The sequence below is a fragment of the Rhincodon typus genome, chromosome 16 (genome assembly GCF_021869965.1).
Source record: "Rhincodon typus isolate 14 chromosome 16, sRhiTyp1.1, whole genome shotgun sequence".
NCBI classification, from domain to species: domain Eukaryota; kingdom Metazoa; phylum Chordata; class Chondrichthyes; order Orectolobiformes; family Rhincodontidae; genus Rhincodon; species Rhincodon typus.
The window spans coordinates 33,468,363-33,489,814 of record NC_063347.1 but is presented as its reverse complement, the minus strand read 5'-3'; the positions used below and the strand labels follow the sequence as shown (position 1 = coordinate 33,489,814).

Sequence of the window (21,452 nt, the reverse complement as noted above, 5' to 3'; positions counted from 1 at the left end):
ACAACAAAGGGTAACATAGTAATAATATGGCCTGTACTGCTTTCCTTGGCTATGTCAATTGGAACTGCTCAACTGGTTCCCCGCTCCCCGTATCCAGCAGTTCACTCAGTGAATTATATAGACTGTTCTCATCAAATTATATAAAAAGACAGGTTATTTTGAGAACAGTATATTAATCTTTATTTTTCTAACACAAATTTCAGATGTTGAATAACATGGTACATGACTGTTGTAAACATATATATATCTATATATACTTCAAATTATTCTGCAGTTTACGCGGATACTGCATAGAAAATCACAGTTTCACCAGAGATTAGAACTGCAGTCAGGAACCCATAAAACAGCCCAGACTTCAGTGAACAAGAAGGTTAATAACATTATATTCCCATATTAATGTTAAAATAGTTTGCAAAAAGAATGTTTTAAGCGTCAGACATAACTTAATGCACTAATTGGATCAGTGACCCGTCCTAAAAACTCTAACTACTTGTACAAATATTTGATAAAACAATTGACTCCAAATCTTGGGTTCTGAGGATCTTTAGATTTCATTTTTACTTTAGTTTGTCTATTTTAGGATGGTTTATTTTCTCACTACAAAGTTAGATTAAAAACTCAGAATAAAGCACTTGTTTGTTAACAACAGAGCTGACCTTTAGACTGCACCAATTATTAAATACGTTTTTGTAAAGCAGCCCGAAGAAAATAGCTTTCTGAAGAATTAGATCAAGAGAAGCAGTTAACAGCCCAGTGACACACTGTTGTTGTGCAAACACTCAACACACTCAGGGAAAATAAGGTATGTTTGCAATCATAATTCTCCAGCATGACAAGTTCCCAATCTCAAATGATTCCTTGAGAGTGGTAGCCAGGCAAAGGGGAAGCAAAAAAATTAGTAAGTGTTTCCCCTTGGGTCACTGTTAATGGGAGACAATGACCCAGCTACCTACCAGCTCAATAAATGTTTGTAGTGGATCTAAAATGGGCATGATATGCAAAGGTGGGTAGGTTTAAGAAAAAGAAATATATTTTCAACTAAATAAAGCCTTAAGTACTTTTGATTCAACTGACTTAATGGGCTTGGCTACAAATCTCGTTGTAAATATGACTCCATGGTACACAAACAGTACATTATTCTACGGTAAGTGCACCACTTTGACAATTATTTGGCTATTTGCATGAAAAGCAGAAGTGTGCAGTTAGAAAGTTATTGGCATTGACTAACCATCAGCTAAATGATTGAGCAGAGATAAAAGCCTTTAACAATGTTGACACTATGCAGGACAAACATTTGCCCCAAGAGAATTGCTTTTGATCAAGACAATCTAATTCAAATCAGCCAAAATCTATTATTCATGATCTGGCAGGCCACTGCTATTAATCACATCTGTTTGTTACACCATTAAACATACTGTGGAATAATTTCATCTAATAAACAAATCATGATGTGTGATGAAAAATGAATTCATTAATTCAAATGACTGTTGTGCTCCATCACCTTTTAATCTTTTGCTCTCTAATTCAGCCATATTCAATTTTATAACTGCGTGAATTGTTATAGAGTTTGAAACACATTTTAAGTTCTCATTAAGGACTGTGTTTATGATTGTATTTCACATTGACAGATCTTTTTCTGAAATGAGATTTTTCAATTTAATTGCCGTTACAGAACACAACAAAACCAATAATTAATTAGTACTTCTCAAGAAGTGCCCATTTACAGGACCTTCTAAATTTTGAATTCCAACCTTCTAATACTATTAGCAAAAGGAGAACTGATGTTGCAATTTCATACTTACTTAAATGCACTTAATGGTATAAGCTAAATGACAAAGCATAAAAAACGTACTTGAATTGTATGTCAATATTAATGGTATTCAGCAGGGATGGAGAAATTCCTGACAGCACTGTCAGTACTGTGTACCAGAAAATGGGCATATGCTAAATAAATGCAGAAAGAAAAATCAAAGTGTCTGATCATTGTTTAAAAGTGATGGCAACCAAAGGGGAGCTTGGCCTGGCTCAGCTAATTCAGCTGTAGTGACGGAAGGAAGATAAAATAATCTAACCTATGGGAAGGGATCAATTTTTTGAAGTATGCTTCCTTGTTACTTAACCAAGAGCAGTCACTGTGGGAGCTCATGGGCCAACCCAGGTCCGAAATTGTCCTGCTTTTCTAAAGGCAAGATTTGTACCATCTTGGGAGTTTAAAATCGAGACTGAAGAAGGTTAAAAAAGATTAAAATATGGGTTTTTTTCAACAAGATACACAAACAGTCAATGAAGCACAGCAGCTGGAAGAGATCACATCGAAGAATGCAGGAAGTGGATATCATGAGGCTCTCTGAATCTTGAAAGGGATGACATGCAGGAGAACAAGCAGCACTCCAATCCGAATTTCAGCAACAGTTCTTCATGAGAGTGCTCCAAGATGCAGACATATGCTGTGCTTAAACCAGTGTAGTATTTTCCAGCCCTAAAGCAGGAAATGCAAAAACTGTGCAGTCATAGACAGTTGACAGCAAGGAACACTAAAGTGCCTCTTGAACCAATCTGAAATATAGTTCCCCATTTTAAAAAAAAATCTAAAACTTCCTAGTATTGTACTCCATCCAGTATACTTTGTCTTCATACATGGAATGATCCAGGATTGTTTCCAGTAATCTCCACATATTTTTATGCGTTCAAAATGAAACTATGGAACTTCAAAGGAATAAACACTTTTATTATTCCCATAAATTACTGTGGGAAAGTAACACATTATAAGTTAAGAGGTGAAATAGAAAGTTATAAATTATTACAACTGTGAAATAGAAAAAAAAGGAATGGAACTCTTTTTGTTGTTTCAGCCATTTGCTTCCATTATACAATTTTGTTTAAATTATATTACACCATAAAATAGTACTCTGTAGTGACCAATCTCTAATTTACCCAAAATAAAAATCACTACAAAAGCAAAAAGGGCACCTATTCTTAAAAATTTTAGGAATTAATGCAAAACCAACTTACCTCAAATTCCTCAGAGAATCCATGTTGGTTATTGGTATACAGTTCATTTATGTGCTTTACAAACTGCTTGACTGGAATGGCCTCCATATCATCTGCAAGAAAGAACAAATAAAAATGTTGCTAGGTTACTAACATAATTACAGAAGAGGTTCACGAGTTTGGTCCAATTAATATCTTTTTGCGCAAAATGCTGAACTGGTGTTACTTGTCTGTAAATCTCAAAAATGCTTCAGACTTAACTAATATACATAAATCAGCTTTGATGAAAACTAATCAAAATGCAACACATTTGGCGAACTAGAACTGCTTTGGGATTACATTTCAATGAATGCATTTGGGTGGGAATAGAGAGCTTTAATTATTTATTTAATGTTTTGAGATGAAAAACACACCTGAGCTCAATAGGAGGTAAAAGACCCAATATTATCTTTGTGTCCTTGGCATCAAAACAAACTTTTTTTCTTGCATATTCCAAATAATTCAGCAACATGGTCTGATTTTAAAAGCAGGAAATTAAATTTATATCAATACGAATCAACGTGAAAAAAGTACAACAAAACATGACTCTAAGTCACTGGATCTGGAAGGATACTGCACAAATAATAAAAAAAATTGTGCAGTTTAATACAATCTTCTGCTTCAATTCTCTTCCATGCAAAAAAAAAATGCATCTGTTCTATTGTTTCAATTATAAATTCAAGCCAAGGAAAGGTTACAAGAGGGAACATAAAGCAATGCCTTCATTGAATGTTTTTAAAAAATCATTTCTGTGTTTGTAGAAAATGCACACTGAGATACTGTAAAGTGGAATTTGAGATAAAATTTGCAATTTGACATTCTGCGAGGGTTAAAGTAATTTTCCCAGCTGATATCTGAAACATCAAAGTCTTGTGAGTATTTGTGTGGTAGAATGAGCTCAGACAAGTAGAAACAGGAAAAACTAACGATACAAATTAAACTGAGAAGCAGCTATCATTGACGATTTGAATATGCTGTTTTGTCCTTGAGTCTCTCTCAACGTTAATTACCTCAAATTACTGCATCAAATTATTTTTATTGGCATTTGAGCAGTTAAATGCATGTGAAAAAATAGATTATTATGTATTTTCTCTAACTGATCAGTATTATTACACAGACTTCACTTAAAAAGATTCTGGAATTGAAAATTAAAATAGAAATTGCTGGAATGCATGCACCAATTTAAGATAGAGAATAAAGTTTAGGTGATAAAACAAAGAACTGAGAATGCTGGAAATCTGAAACAAAAACAGGAAGTGCTGGAGAAAATCAGTCCAGCACTTTCTCTTTTTGTTAAAGTTTTAGGTAGGATCTTTTTGTTCAAGATGTCACCAAGCAAATCCTAGCCTGACTTCTTCTGAGTTGTTGATTGTTCTACTTTGGAGTATCACCATTTCTCCTTTTATACCAGGCTGGCTTAATTTGATTACTCTCAATATTAGACTCTGTGAAAGATTACAAGCTTGTACAAAAGGCAAAATAAATAACGTTAAAATTTATCCAATATTAAACTAGTCTTACTTGAAGAAATTGGATTTCTTGGGAGCAATTCATTTGAAATACAAGGAGGATAGAATAGATAATTTTAATTCTAAATGTAGCACTTTTACAGCAAAAAAAAATGGAATTGTAGTCATCTCCACTGTAGCTTATTTTCTTTCAATTCATTCATTTGATGTGGGCATCGCTGGCAAGGTCAGCATTTCATACCCACTCCTTGTAAATCTTATGTCAGTTTCATTTAACTATATGCAAGAAAAAAGCATAAATGGAATTTCGCTCAGCACAAATAAAAAAAACTCAAACTTTTATATGGTAAATTGGGAGGTGTTGCTTATAATGTTTCATTCTAAATAAATAGAAGACTGAATAAAGATTGGATTCTGTTCTTCATCGACTAGCTTTCTGCAATAGAACAGTGCTCATTGCTCTTCAAAAGATGGTGGTGAGCCATCTTCTTGCACCGCTGTAATCCATCTGGCAAAGGTACTTCTCCACTGTTCTTTAGGTAGAAAATTGCAAAATTTTGACCGAGCAACAAGACAGGAATAGCAATGTAGGAGCAAGTTACTGCAGATGCTGGATTCTGTACTGTACAGTAATTCTGTACTGAAAACAAATATGCGGGAGATCACGCGCATTAGGCAGCATCCATGGAGAGAATGCAAGCTAACATTGGAGAAAAAGCAACCTAATGTTTTGAGTCCAGATGATTTTTCATCTAGACTCAAAACGTTAGGTTGCTTTTCCTCCGTGGATGCTGCCTGACCTGCTGTGATCTTCAGCATTTTTAGTTTTCAGTACAGGAACGGCAATGTAGTCCCAAGTCAAATAGTATGTGATTTGAGGGGGGAGCTTGTGCTGTTCCCAAGTCCCTTTACAACTTGTTTTTCTCAGAAGCAGAGGTTGCAGGATTAGGTGATGCTGTCAAGGAAGTGATGGCTGGCTGCTGCAGTGCATTTTGTAGACAGTACACACTGCAGCTACATTATACCAGTGGTGGAAATAGTGAGTGTTTCAGGTGGTGGATGGGATGCCAATCATGTGGGTTGCTTTGTCTTAAATCATGGTGTTGAAATTATTTGTATAATGGGGAAATATGATCAAAAATCCCAAGATTTTTATTTTTTATGCATGGTGTAAGAATATGCAAAGCAGAGAACAAATAAACACAATAAGATCCATTAAAGGTTGATTCCTGTAGTAAGTTCATACTTGTACTTACCTACCCTGTATAAAGCTAATGAGAACCTACACAACCAATTCAAATTTAAGTGCTGAAATTCACTAATACATAAATAAATAAGCAGATGAAATATTAAGCTTATTGGCAAATAACTTTCACCCATTAAACCCAATACAATAAGAACTCGGCTGCTGTAGAATTTCATGTCAGTTTTATCATGTGAACTACAACTTGAATTTTGAATTCATGATGGAAGGGGAACAAATGCATAAAACTTAAGCTACTGGAGAGGAACGAAAGAGTTTTCTTCTCAACATACTGAGCACAATAGCATTGAATTTATATATAATATATAAGACATCTACTGCTTTCAGGAAGATCACTATAAATCAGCAAAACTAACCAGGTATCTGGCACACTTTTGGTCCACATTGGGCATGGCAGATCACAATATGAAGCTTCGAAAACTAATGTCCATTTTGTGTCAAAAAATAGAGAATCTTGCACTGAATTCTTCCTCCCCAGTGTGTGTATTTAAATCCTTCTCTGGGCAACTCTGCTCCTGATGATAGTTGATGCAATGTATTGTTAAATGCATCCAGCATCCCTATAATGAATTCTCTACAAACTAATCAATGTTGCTGCATCTGGCACCTGGAGCTCAGAATTCTATTGAAGACTCATTTGAATTATACACCTCTCAGATAGGGAAAATAATTATGGTTGCACAGTGAATCAATTAACAACACAATGTTAGAATTACCCACAGAATACACTGAGAATGGATCTATAATACACATACTGAAGCATTCCAACTGGAGTCAAAAATTTGATGGGTATCATAAAATTTTACAGCACAGATGTAGGCCATTTAGCCCATGCTTTCTGTGCCAATTCTTTGAAATAGTTGCTACTTAGTTCCTTTCCCTGTGCACTTTTAAACTTTTTCTTTTTCCAAATATTCATTGTAATAAAAGCCATCATGCCTGTTTCTAGCAGAGTGATTTTTTTAATGATCGTCTGAACATAAAAGTTCTCCTGACCACTCCCATCATTCCCTAATTTTCTTTTATTTCTACTCCTACTTGTCAACTTTATCATACCCAGCTTCTAACTGTCAACAACACTATTTGTTGCAATAATTGTTTTAATAAATTTCTAAAGTCATTATTTAAGCATACTTTAAGATTGAAGAATGTGTCTACATATATTTTCTACTTTCAGAAATTGCGAGTTGCTGAGTTTCACATGAATTCACTGTAGTAGTTCAGTAGGTACCTGTAAAATCACACAGAACCCCTACAATATGGAAAGAGGCCTTCAAGTACACACCAACCCTCTAGAGAACACTCCATCCAGACCCAGCCCTCACCCTATCTCCGTAACCCCAAATTTACCAGGTCCAATCCACCTAACACTGTGGGAGGAAACTGGAGCAGCTGGTGGAAACCCATGCAGCCAAAGGGAGAACATGCAAACTCCACACAAAAGCTGCAATTGAACCCAGGTCCCTGGCAGCAGGAGGCAGTAGCGCTAACCACTGAGTCACTGTGCCACCCCATCCTTAATTTTGTTTTACATTAAGCATCATGGTATAAGTTCCAGAGTTCCTGCACCATTGTTTTATCTTCTGAATAAACATATCTTGATGCAGAAATATATTCCATCCTAATCCCCTATATTTCCAAAAACTTGCCCACCCTCTTACCTAAGTGCTTGGGACAGTTCCTTTGGGACCCCAGCAGCATTTTCCAGTTTTGGCCAAAATAGTGCTTCAACCAGTTAATTCCTTCCATCAATTTTTAAGTGGAGGTGCTGGTGTTGGACTGGAGTGGACAAGGTCATAGATCACACGAGTGATCAAAGGGTCACACCACTGATGAGGATGTACTAAACAAACCTTTGATCTCTTACTTACAAACTCTGTGTCTGATACTACTTCTCTCACTGACACCTGAAGAAGGAATAAGACTCCGAAAGCTTTTGTTTTCAACTAAACTTGTTGGACTATAACCTGGTGGGTCGTGTGATTTCTGACCTTGTTCATCAGTTTTGGGCAGGAGACTGATAACGGCTATGCAAATGAGGCCAGGGTGTTAAAATCTCCTACACGTAAGGCTACAGAAAATCAGATAGTGGTCTGTTTCGACTCCTCGTCAAATACACACTCTTCGATTGAGGGTATACTACCAACCAAGATGTGGAGTTGCCAGTGTTGTACTGAGGTGGACAAAGTCATAAGTCACATGACATCAGGTTATAGTCCAACAGGTTTATTTGAAGGGGCTACGCCCTGAAAGCTTGTGATTTCAAATAAATCTGTTGGACTATAACCTGCTGTCATGTGACTTCTGACCACTGACCAAGACTGAGATGCAGTTTCTTTTCATCTTCTTTTGTATTGTAACTATTTTGAAAGAATCCAGCTTCTAAATCAAACTTTTTTTAAAAGACCTCATCTTTGTCACATGCACATCTCTCAGAAACTTCTCAAAGTACTTTACAAGTATCAAATTACTTTGAAGTCCAGTGTCTACTGTCGTAGACAAGCAAAGCAGTACTCTACTGTGTTAACACATCAGATGATAAAGATCACAAAGCTAATACAGGCTGGAGACTAGTCAAAACAGGACGATTCCCTGTTGTAAGGGCCTTTGGTTGTTAGGAGTTTGCTGTTTTCTCTGCAAACAGTAGTTTAAATTACTCACTTGCAACAAATTTACTGGCTGGCTCCTCATAGCCTTATTAGTCACTCCAAAGGGTACATTGGTAATAAGAAAGTATCTTTGACTAATGTGTAATGTTGAAATTTGTCACAATTCCTTCCAACAGCAAGTTGTTAAGTTTTTGCATTAATAAGAGTACTAAATTTCAGAAGAACTCAGAAGTGCTCAGGGGCAGCAATGAGCCAGCATACAACCCCAAAGCTGACCCAAAGAAATTGAATAATATGGGGCTAATAAAACAACATAATCAGAAATTCTGATAAGCTTATGAATTTTGGTTCATGAATGTTCAAGATCCCTTTGATTAGATTTGATTTATTGTAGTCACAGGTGCCCAAGTACAGTGAAAAGCTCACAAATATTTTTCCATATACAAATTGATGCTAGTGTCCACTGGTTGAATTACGCTCTTCTGGTAACCATGATGTGGAGGTGCCAGTGTTGGACTGGGGTGGACAAAGATGAGGCATTCCACTCCCGAACATCTCAGATGTCCTCGTTTTTCAAGGACCGCAACATCCCTCCCTCAGTAGTCAAGAACGCCCTCGACCGTGTCGCCCGCATTTCCTGCAACTCATCCCTCACACCCCCTCCCCACAATAACAATCAAAACAGAATCCCCCTCGTCCTCACGTACCACCCCACCAACCTCCGGATCCAACGCATCATCCTCCAACACTTCCGCCATCTGCAATCCGACCCCACCACCAAAGACATTTTTCCCTCCCCACCCTTATCTGATTTCCGGAGGGACCACTCTCTCCGTGACTCCCTTGTCCTCTCCACAATCCTCTCCAGCTCCACCACACCCGACACTTTTCCCTGCAACCGCAGGAAGTGCTACACCTGCCCCTACACCTCCCCCCCTCACCCCCATCCCAGGCCCCAAGAAGACCTTCCACATCAAGCAGATGTTCACCTGCACATCTGGTCATGTGGTATACTGTATCTGCTATTCCCGTTGTGGCCTCCTCTACAGCGGGGAAACCAAGCGGAGGCTTGGGGACGTCTTTGTGGAACATCTACGCTCGGTTCGCAACACACAACTGCACCTCCCAGTCGCGAACCATTCCAACTCCCCCTCCCATTCCGCAGACGACATGTCCATCCTGGGCCTCCTGCAGTGCCACAACGATGCTACCCGAAGGTTGCAGGAACAGCATCTCATATTTCGCTTGGGAACCCTGCAGCCCAATGATATCAATGTGGATTTCACAAGATTCAAAATCTCCCCTCCCCCAACTGCATCCCAAAACCAGCCCAGCTTGTCCCCTCCTCCCTAACCTGTCCTTCCTCCCACCTATCCCCTCCTCCCACCTCAAGCCCCACCCCCATCTCCTACCTACTAACCTCATCCCGCCCCCTTGACCTGTCCGTCCTCCCTGGACTGACCTATCCCCTCGCTACCTCCCCACCTACACTCATCTTTACTGGCTCCATCCCCGCCTCTTTGACCTGTCTGTCTCCTCTCCACCTATCTTCTCCTCTATCCATCTTCTATCCGCCTCCCCCTCTCTCCCTATTTATTTCAGAATCCCCTTCCCCTCCCCCCTTTCTGAAGAAGGGTCTAGGCCCGAAACGTCAGCTTTCCTGCTCCTCTGATGCTGCTTGGCTTGCTGTGTTCATATAACCTGATGTTGTTTGACTTCTGACTTACTGTCTTCTGGGTATTGTGTAATAAGAGGGGGCTAATTAGCAACATTGTAGTGAGAGATCCTTTGGAGGAGAGTGACCATGATATGGTAGAATTCATCATTAAGGTGGAAAGTGACACCGTTAAATCTGAGACTGGGGTCCTGAACTTAAAGAAAGCTAACTTTGATGGTAGGAGGCATGCATTGGCTTGGATAAGTTGGCCAAGGATACTCAGGGGGTTGACAGTGGATAGGCAATGGCAGACATTTAAAGGACACATAGATGAACTTCAACAATTGTACATCCCTAACAGGTAAGAGTAAAACAGGGAAGGTGGTTTAACCATGGCTAACAAGGGAAATCAGGGACAGTGTTAAAGCCAAAGAGGAGGTATATAAATTGTCTAGAAAAAGCAGCAAACCTGAGGACTGGGAGAAATAGAATATGAAAGTAAGATTTTGGAAAACATAAAAACTGACTGCAAAAACTTCTATTGATATGTGAAGAGAAAAAAATGAGTGAAGGCAAATGTAGGTCCGTTGCAGTTAGAATCAGGTGAATTCATAATGGACAAAAAAAGAAACGGCAGACCAGTTGAACAAATACTTTGGATCTGTCTTCACTAAGGAGATAACATAAAGCCTTCCAGAAATGCAGGAGGACAGAGGGTCAAGCGTAAAGGAGGAACTGAAGGAAATCTTCTTAGTGAGGAAATGATATTGGGAAATTGATGGGATTAAAACCTGATAAGTCCACAGGGCCTGGTGCTCTTCATCCCAGAGTGCTCAAGGAAGTGGCGCTAGAAATAGCAGATGCATTGGTGATCATTTTCCAGCATTCTGTAGACTCTGGAAGAGTTCCAATGAATTGGATAGTAGCTAATGTAACCCCACTTTTTGGAAAAGGCAGTCGAGATAAAACAGGGAATTATCAGCTGGTTCGCTTGACATCGGTGGTGGAGAAAATGCTGGAGTCAATTATTAAGGATGTAATAACTGAGCATTTGGAAAGTAGCAACAGAATTAGTCCAAGTCGGCATGGATTCACTAACGGGAAATCATGCTTGACATATCTTCTGGAAGATTTCGAGAAGGTGACCAGTAGTGTAGACAAGGGTGAATCAGTAGATGTTGTGTATCTGGACTTTCAAGAGACTTCTGACAAGGTCCCACACAAGAGATTAGTAAGGAAAATTAAAGCTTATGGTATTGAAAGTAACATATTGATATGGATAGAGAACTGGTTGGCAGACAGGAAGCAAAGGTTTGGAATAAATGGATCCTTTTTGGAGTGGCAGTCAGTGACAAGTGGGGTGCTGCAGGGTTCAGTGCTTGAACCATGCTGTTCACAATATCTGTTAATGACTTGGACGAAGGAATTGAATGCCATATCTAAAATCTGCAAATGATACTAAGCTGGGCGGCAGTGTCTGCTGTGAGGAGGATGCTAAGAGGTTGAAGGGTGACTTGGACAGACTGGCTGAGTGAACAAATACTTGGCAAATGCAATGTAATGTAGATAAATGTAACGTTATCCACTTTGGTTGCAAAAACAGGAAGGCAAATTATTATCTGAACAGCGTCAGTTTAGGAAAAGGAGAGGTGCAATGAGAGAGTGGGGTGTCGCTGAAGGGCAGCATGCAGGTGCAGCAGGCAGTGAGGAAAGCTAAAGGCATGCTGACCTTCATGGTGAGAGAATCTGAGTATAAGAGTAGGGGTGTCTTGCTGGAGTTATACAGGGCCTTGGTAAGGCCACACCTTCAGTATTTTGTGCAGTTTTGGTCTCCTTGTCTGAGGAAGGACATTCTTGCTATTAACGGAGCCCAGCAAAGGTTCACTACTATACTGTTTCCGGGATGGCAGGACTGACATATGAAGAAAGAATAGATCGACTGGGCTTGTACTCGCTGGAATTTAGAAGAATGAGGGGGTTTCTCATAGAAACATATAAAATCTTGATGGGACTGGACAGGCTAGATATGGGATGAATGTTCCCGATGTTGGGGAAGTCCAGAACTAGGGGTCACAGTCTAAGAATAAGGGGTAAGCCATTCAGGACTGAGATGAGGAAGAATTTCTTCATTCAGAGAGTTGTGAACCTGTGGAATTCTCTACCACAGAAAGCTGTTGGGGCCAATTTGTAAGATATATTCAAGAGACAGCTGGAAATGACCCTTGTGGCTAAAGGAATCAAGGGATATGGGGAGGGGGCAGGAATGGGATACCGAGATTGCATGATTAGCCACGATCATATTGAATGGTGGTGCAGGACTGAAAGGCCATATGACCTATTCCTGCGCCTATTTCCTATGTTTCTAAACAGTCCTGGAGCTGAGCTGGAGAGATAGCATTGCACATCATCGTAGGTGGTAGACAATGAAATAATTTACTAATTATAAAAGATGTAGGTAATATTTCAAACACAACTATTTATTGGTTAACAAATACTGAATGCTCTTTTCTGAATAGGTGCTATTGTCTCTGGTTGCCAGGTAACTAAGCATGCTGCAGCTTTATAAAAATGTCTGTATGGCTGCCAGAGGCCTTAATTCTCCCACTGGGTTGAGACAGGTTGATAGGTTGTTTCATTGTTAGGAATGCTGAACACAATTTCATTGTACATTGGCTCATTTTGACAAACTGTTTAAATGAAGAAATCAGGACAATACTCGACCTTTTCCTTGCCAATAGACTGGCAAGGAAATAGAATTGCTTCTACAATTCACCACATGACTGATTTTAATACTGTCCCCATTGCCAGTTTGGTGATAGTAGGGAATTTAATGAGACAGATGGGGAGCTTCATTGCCTTCCTGCCTTAACTCTGATTAAGTCTATACCATGAAGGCTATGGTTAGCTTTCCCATATCACCACTAATTAAGGCCTTTAATACAGCAATTTTATTCAGCAGCCACTAATTTCCACCCAACAGTGAGTGAGGGAACTGTCATGCTGGAAGCCTGAAAAGTATACTTTTTAAAGGATGCTCGCAAGCCCTGGGGGAATCCCAGTTCAAAGACACTCAGCCCTTGATTGAGAAACCAAACATCAGAAAGGGAGACAGGCCTGCTGTAAGCCATTCCCTAAATTGCCACTGACCCTCCTTGTCCATAGCCCACACCCTGAAAACTCCATCCCACCATTACTCACCTTTGGTCTGGAATCGAGTGACAATAGCACAGCTCAAAAAGATATTGTCCTGGTATCACTCCTGATATCATACTCCTCAGCCGCATTGCTAATCAAGAGATCTGCAGACCCTTGATTGGCCAGCAGCTTTTGGTTAGCAGGACCTCCAACCCTGGGGTTTTGAGTGAAACTGAATCTTCCCTCAAAGAGGAGATGCAGGATTTTCATTGGCTCTCCAGCTGGCTCGTTAGTCTTCTGTTGCCTCCCCTAATTGATGCTCAACATCTTTCCAATCTCAAAGAAACAGTTGTGTAGAAGAATCATCAGAATCCAGGGACTGTTGTGCAGAAAATAACTGCTAAGTCAGACAGGCAACCTCTGTTTCTTTCACGAAGCCTAGGAGCAATCTACAACTTATGTACCTACCAAACCAACAGCAACTGGACAATCTCCTCAAACAAAAAAAAAAATCAAGAAAATCTTTTATTGAAACAATCATTTTTTTTAAAAAAGGATTAGCAGTAAAGTCTATTAGTTGGAACATGCAACCTGAGCTGTTCAAGGTTCAGTCTTATGTTCTAAAATGCAGTTTGGCCACAGTCCTCAATGTTCCACATCTTTATTACCGCTAGTTTAATGCTCAAATAATCAGGAAAACGTAATGATTTGTAAACAAGGCTTGGTAAATCAACAGTATTACGTGATCTCATAAGTAACTGATCAGGTCTAAGCTCTGCAATCCTGCCACATCTAGATGTGAATGATGGTGGACACCTAAACCACCAGCAGGAGGATGAGGATCCACAAATATCTCGATCTTCAACGAGCGAGGTCAGCTTATCACTGCAAAAGACAAAGCTATAGTATTTGTAACCATTTTCAACTAGAAATGCCAAGCGGATGATCTATTTCAGCCACCTTCTGCATGTCCCAACAACAGAGGTGCCAGTTTTCAGCCAATTTGATTCACTACATGTGATATCAAGAAATGTGAAAACTCTAGGTGCTGGAAAGGCTATGAAAGCAATTGTCCTGAATATTTGTGTTCCAGAACTAGCCACATCCTAGTCAAGCTGTTACAGAACTGCTACAACACTCAGGTGCTGACCTCAGTTCAGCTTTGTTTCAATCATGGACTAAATAGCTGAAGTCAAGAGGTGAGGTAGAAGTTACTCCCCTTGAATATCAACGCAGCATTTGACAGAATATGGTATCATGGTGCCCTAGCAAAACAGGAGTCAATGGGAATCAAAGGAAAAACTCTCCACTGATTGGAGTTATACTTAGCACAAAGGAAGTTGTGGCTGGAGATTTACCAGCTGTGCCAGGACATTGCTGCAGGAGTTTCTCATGTAGTGTCCTATGGCCAACAAACTTCAGCTGCTTCAACAAATACATTCTTTCCCGAAAGCCAGAAGTGGGGATTTTCACTGATGATTAGAGTTTTCAACACCATTCACTGTTTCTGAGGTACTGAAACATTCCATCTGTATAGTTAGCAAGATTTTGACTAGAAACTCAAATGGATCAACCATATTAATAATGTGGCAAAAAGAGCAGGTCAGAATCTAGTGATCTAACTCACCTCCTGCATCCCCAGCACCTGTCTATCATCTAGATGACACAAATCAGGAGTGTGATGGAATACCCCATACTTGCCTGTCTGTGAATGCAGCCTTGATAACACTAAAGAAGCTTAACACTAGCTAGGACAAAACAGCCTACTTGAATGGCACCACATTCACCAATATCCACTCCTTTCACCAACAACACAAAATGAATCAGAATGGATCATCCACATATTTGCCGTAGCAAGTCACCAAGACTTCTTTGACAGCACCTTCTAAACCTCTGATGTCTAATATCTAGAAAGACAAGTGTAACAGATACATGGAGACACCACCATTTGTAATTCCCTCTCTAAACCACACATCATTCTGATGTGGAGCAATGTCAACATTCCTACACTGTTAAAATCCTAGAACTTGCTAACAGCACTGTGGGATGTGTGCACTACATGGACTGCAGCAGTTCAAGATGACGGCTTATCACCACCTTCTCCAGTCAATTAGGGATGGGCAATGGATTCTGGTCTAGCCAGTGACACGTGCTTCCCATGAAAGAATAAAACAAACTGGAGCAGAGTATGTCTAAACTTTAGACAGAAAATTTGCTTGAATTCTGAACAGGCCAGCAAACACTTCTGACCATGTTGCAAGAAAAGCTACTTAAGAAGAAAGAAGTCCAAAGGTTGCCTGTTTTGGTAAGCATAGCTGGATTTCAAGGGGTTATAGAATGTCAAAAGGTCAAAATGAAAATAATAATCAATGCAGGAACCTTGACTGTCTTACCTAACATGAAAAAAAGATTTTCAAAGGTGAATCGGACTGAACATAATGATTGATATTTTTTCAAACAATAAGACACAGAAAATTAGAACCAGGGTGAAATATAGTACAAAGAGGTTGTTTGGTACACAAGTCAGTGTCATTGTTTTCTTTAAAAGTGATTGAGTCTAATCCTCCCACATGCTCTTTGTATCCGCTAGGTAAAGCTACTAATTTACTTTTTAAAAAAAAGAGTTCTGTCTCAATGATTGTTTACGGCAAAGATCTCCACATCTAATCACCAACTGAGTAAAGAAGCACCTCCTGTTTAATTATTTTTTGCAATTGTTTTACGTTTATGTCCACTTTGTACTAACTTGTCAAGTGGTTAAAAAAAACTATAACTGTTTACCTGTTTAAAATTTTTATGGACTCAAAAACCCATCTGTTTTCACCCTTAACTTACTCAACTGTTGTGAAGAATGTCCAATTTCTTCAACCATTTATTGTAACAGAAACATGTCATTCGAGTTGGTAAAATAGTTCAAAACTAACTGAAATCTGAAGGTAACAAGGTGTAGAACTGGATGAACACAACAGGCCAAGCAGCATCAGAGGTGCAGGAAAGTTGACGATTCGGGCCTAGACCCTTCTTCAGAAATGGGGGAGGGGAAGGGGGTTCTGAAATAAATAGGAAGAGAGGGGGAGGCAGATAGAAGATGGATAGAGGAGAAGATAGGTGGAGAGGAGACAGACAGGTCAAAGAGGCGGGGATGGAGCCAGTAAAGATGAGTGTAGGTGGGGAGGTAGGAAGGAGATCGGTCAGTCCAGGGAGGACGGACAGGTCAAGGGGGCGGGATGATGTTAGTAGGTAGGAGATGGGGGTGGGGCTTGAGGTGGGAGGAAGGACAGGTTAGGGAGGCGGGGACGAGCTGGGCTGGTTTTGGGATGCGGTAGGGGGAGGGGAGATTTTGAAGCTTGTGAAGTCCACATTGATACCATTGGGCTGCAAGGTTCCCAAGCGGAATATGAGTTGCTGTTCCTGCAATCTTCGGGTAGCATCATTGTGGCACTGCAGGAGGCCCAGGATGGACATGTCTTCTGAGGAATGGGAGGGGGAGTTGAAATGGTTCGCGACTGGGAGGTGCAGTTGTTTAGTGCGATATCCATTTCAAGCCCACCGACTCCCACAGCTATCGAGAATACACTTCCTCCCACCCACCTTCCTGCAAAAATGCCATCCCCTATTCCCAATTCCTTCGCCTCCACCGCATCTGCGCCCAGGATGAGGCATTCCACTCCCCTAAATCTCAGATGTCCTCGTTTTTCAAGGACCGCAACTTCCCCCCCTCAGTGGTCGAGAACGCCCTTGACTGTGTCTCCCGCATTTCCTGCAACTCATCCCTCACACCCCTTCCCCGCAATAACAACCAAAACAGAATCCCCCTCGTCCTCACGTACCACCCCACCAACCTCCGGATCCAACGCATCATCCTCCGACACTTCCGCCATCTGCAATCTGACCCCACCACCAAAGACATTTTTCCCTCCCCACCCTTATCTGCTTTCCAGAGGGACCACTCTCTCCGTGACTCCCTTGTCCACTCCACACTCCTCTCCAGCTCCACCACACCCGGCATTTTTCCCTGCAACCGCAGGGAGTGCTACACCTGCCCCTACACCTCCCCCCGCCACCCCCATCCCAGGCCCCAAGAAGACTTTCCACATCAAGCAGATGTTCACCTGCAGATGTGCTAATGTGGTACACTGCATCCGCTGTTCCCGTTGTGGCCTCCTGTACATCGGGAAAACCAAGCGGAGGCTTGGGGACTGCTTTGCAGAACACCTATGCTCGGTTCGCACTAAACAACTGCACCTCCCAGTCACGGACCATTTGAACTCCCCCTCCCATTCCTCAGAAGACATATCCATCCTGGGCCTCCTGCAGTGCCACAATGATGCCACCCGAAGGTTGCAGGAACAGCAACTCATATTCCGCTTGGGAACCCTGCAGTCCAATGGTATCAATGTGGACTTCACGAGCTTCAAAATCTCCCTAACCTCTACCGCATCCCAAAACCAGCCCAGCTCGTCCCCTCCTCCCTAACCTGTCCTTCCTCCCACCTATCCCCTCCTCCCACCTCAAGCCCCACCCCCATCTCCTACCTACTAACCTCATCCCGCCCCCTTGACCTGTCCGTCCTCCCTGGACTGACCTATCTCCTCCCTACCTCCCCACCTACGCTCATCTTTCTTGGCTCCATCCCCGCCTCTTTGACCTGTCTGTCTCCTCTCCACCTATCTTCTCCTCTATCCATCTTCTATCCACCTCCCCCTCTCTCCCCAGTTATTTCAGAACCCCCTTCCCCTCCCCGCTTTCTGAAGAAGGGTCTCGGCCCGAAACGTCAGCCTTCCTGCTCCTCTGATGCTGCTTGGCCTGCTGTGTTCATCCAGCTCTACACCTTGTTATCTCAGATTCTCCAGCATCGGCAGTTCCTACTATTTCTGAAATCTGAAGGTACTGGCTCTGCTTAGATAATGAGGTCTAGGTCAAATATTAGATATGCCTTGCACCTATACTTCAGACACAAGAATCATTCCTGCATATTTGATTTTTGGTGCACAGAACATCACACAACTGCTAGACTGAGTATTAAAACACAATCCCAAGAATTAAAATTTCTATTGAAATTCACATGCTTCCATTATGCATGTTGCCAACAACAAGATCAGATTCTCAGGTCGCTGCTAATGCTGTCATACAGATGCACTGGGAGAAACTGACTGCTTCTCTTTGTCCAAGTGGAAACTATTTGATCTTTGTTTAGTGCTTTATTACAGCACATGGTCAAGATGAGAACTTGCCCATGTACATAAACTGCGTGGCCAGATGACTTCAAAGTAGGGAACAGTTGCCTCAGTAACATTGAGGTATTTTAACTGTCAGCTTTTTAATAGCTATATGTTTACTATGAAGTGAAGCAACATTGTGAATCATGATGCTTAAGGCATCATGACAGTGTGGCGTAGGCTTAGTCAACCAGCTGATCTTTTCCTGCTATTACCTTTGTATGCTTTTATATTTATAAGCCTTGGGTTTATTCTAATTAAACTCTTGAGAATAAATGATCAGAAAGCTCACAAATTTTACTGCCTTGTGACATATATGCATGAAGTTAAAGCAAAATTCTGGAGCTCTCTCATGATCAGGATAACAGTACACTGTGTAGAAACTAAAACCAAAACTCTAAAAAATCACAGCATTTATAGTCCAGCGGGGTTCTGCTGTCAGAGTAAACTGTGTGTTCATCTGCAATCTGCTTCTCTAGGCCTGATGTGTACACTTGTCAATAGACAGACAGGGACAATTATTCAAAGTGAATGAACAGAAGACAGTGATCAACAGCACCCAGTGAAAACCCGTGACAGGCAGTCGATGAAGATAATTTATCCAGGCAGACCAGTTTAACTACTGCACAGAGGAATAAAACATTAAGCATTCACCTTTGCTTCATAGTGGCACTGCAAGTAAAATCATGAAAAGCAAATTCTTTACATTTAGCTACCCAATATTATTCTAGCAGACCTTAGTGTGTGCAACTACCAATTGGGGAAATATCTGATCCCTTATCTAAGGATTAATATTTATGCAACTTTAACCTTAATGCTTCTGCCATCATGCTAAGAAGGCACTGATGAAAGTAAAGTGTACTGTGAAAAGTATATAGTTGCATTCTTACAGTCAACAATCAAATCAATGTTTTGTGGCATACTCTTATCATTCTATTGACAGATTTTTGATGGACAAGAAAAACAGCATCATACAAGTCCTCAGCATTAAAAAGTCGGCCAATAAGAACCACGAGGAAACTCAAATGCTTGAAATATAATTTAGAGACCTTTGACGAGAACTTTAAATGAGAAATTTAATGAGAACTTTGAATATTATGCACCAATGATACTTTAGACCAAAAATAACAGCATTTCAAATTGCTCAATAGAAAACACCAACAATCTACCTAGTGGTTTCTGAAACAATCCTCTTGTCTATATTATACTCACAAATAAATACTTTCTGAGTCAAACATAGGCAAATTTGTCATCTATCTCTGGAATCAGCTACCCTTCCCCCTCCTTTCCAGCTCTCTGCACCAACCAGGTTAAATTACGCTATTATAAATCACTGTTAACCTTCATTGGGATTTCAGATTGCAACTTTGAATGAAATCAATGGTCTTATGTTTTTTGTAATCTCTCAATTCATACACATCTACAAGACCAGCGTTGCAGTTAAACGTTTTATCAAAATGATATTTTTAGTATAAGATAATAAAGACATTCTATCTAATCAATGTTTTGAGTAATAAATTCATCAGTTCATGATTACCTTGAAAATATAAATGTGCCATAGACCTATTCAACAGAGTTCTTTGTACAATCATAGCTAAATTAGAGACTAACTTTGTAGGATATTTGTTTTACGTAGATTGCCTAAGTTGTGTCGGTTTGAACGTGAACTAAATGGTATTTGCAGATTGTGTTTCAACATATGCAAAAAGTAATCCAAGGAATAAAGAATAACTGACTTACCTGGAATTGGGATAATGGGAATGCTTTCATTAGGAACCACTCGTGGTGAACTGCTGTCCTCCACGTAGAAGTGTGCTGTCTGAAAACATTTTCTGAAGAGAAAATAAACAATGTGCTTATTCTTTGGAAAACTGTATGCATGGACCAAAGTCTTTGAAATTGTGGGTGCTTGTAAATAAACCACTGGCATACTGCCATCATTTAAATTTGTTCTTTATTGTTAATCATTTAAGAATTTCTGATGGGTCTTTGAAAAATGTGCACGAACAATTAAAATAACTGTTAACCTAAATCTTTCCTCTTCCCCTGGAAATACATCAAAGGCAACATACATCAGTTTTTAAACCAAACAAAGTTACACTTGTATCTTTTTTAGTTAAAGTTTAAAAATAACATGATATTTCTCTGTCTATCATTTTGAGGCAATATGAAAGAATAATACAAAACTGAATTACAGCAGCTGAGAAAGAGAAATCAATAGATATGCTCCTAAATGGCCTGAGGAGCAGCCTGGGGCCCAACAAGGATGGAAACATCACATCACAAAGGGGGATTCAAGCAAAACAGTTTCTGTTAGTAAAAGATATGTGGAATCACAACCTCTCAATATTTTACCTGTACTTGATGCAAAGTAACGAGCACAAATTGGTCATCATTGAGAAGGCACGGACAAGAAAATCACACAGAGCTGTGAACAGTCTTTGCATGGTGATGTTGACTGAAGCTGGACTCTAAAACTCCAGCGTCATTGCTCATCTGATTTAATGACTTTCCTTGGGCTGGAACTGAATATCAAATGAGCCTCCTAGTGCTCTTGTGACAGGAGGAGGGACTACTAAGTTCATCAGGGGCTTTTAACAAAAGGATTATTCTGTTGCAATGATGCCCTTAATAAACCATTTTGGGAGCTCCAGCATATACCCCTAATGTTGTCAATTCTTGATTTATGTAAATTTATTTGTATAACCCAGAAAACAAGAAATGTCTTTAATGTTTTTTCCAAAGCAATGTTCTGCTATATACGTGGTGATCTCACACAGTATAATTACTGAGCAGTAATTACTGTCTGCTAATTAAGGCACTCACCATAACACAACTACAGCTAAAAGCTTTGATTATTTGTTGGTATCTTATCACACAAAGTATTAAAATACTTGATTCTCTACTTATAGAGGAATAAATGATAGCAATTCCAAAGATAATTAATGAGGCTGCAGTATTTTGAATGATAGCACAAAACTCTTATAACAGATTCAGAGATAACAAGGTGTAGAGCTGGATGAACACAGCATGAAAGACAGTCCTTGATGTATGTAGACTTATTTGTAA

General features: G+C 40.2%; 1 protein-coding gene across 1 annotated transcript in view; it reads right to left on the bottom strand.

Annotated features, from left to right (window-relative positions):
* The window catches only part of LOC109912514 (receptor-type tyrosine-protein phosphatase gamma-like), a 767,972-nt gene that overhangs the window by 54,840 nt on the left and 691,680 nt on the right, over window positions 1-21,452 (bottom strand). The window contains exons 14-15 of the mRNA XM_048606500.1: window positions 20,124-20,215; window positions 3,013-3,104 (exon numbers count right to left, since the gene is read on the bottom strand). Of these exons, the coding sequence (XP_048462457.1) occupies window positions 3,013-3,104; window positions 20,124-20,215 (184 nt within the window). The remainder of the gene's footprint in view (window positions 1-3,012; window positions 3,105-20,123; window positions 20,216-21,452) is intronic.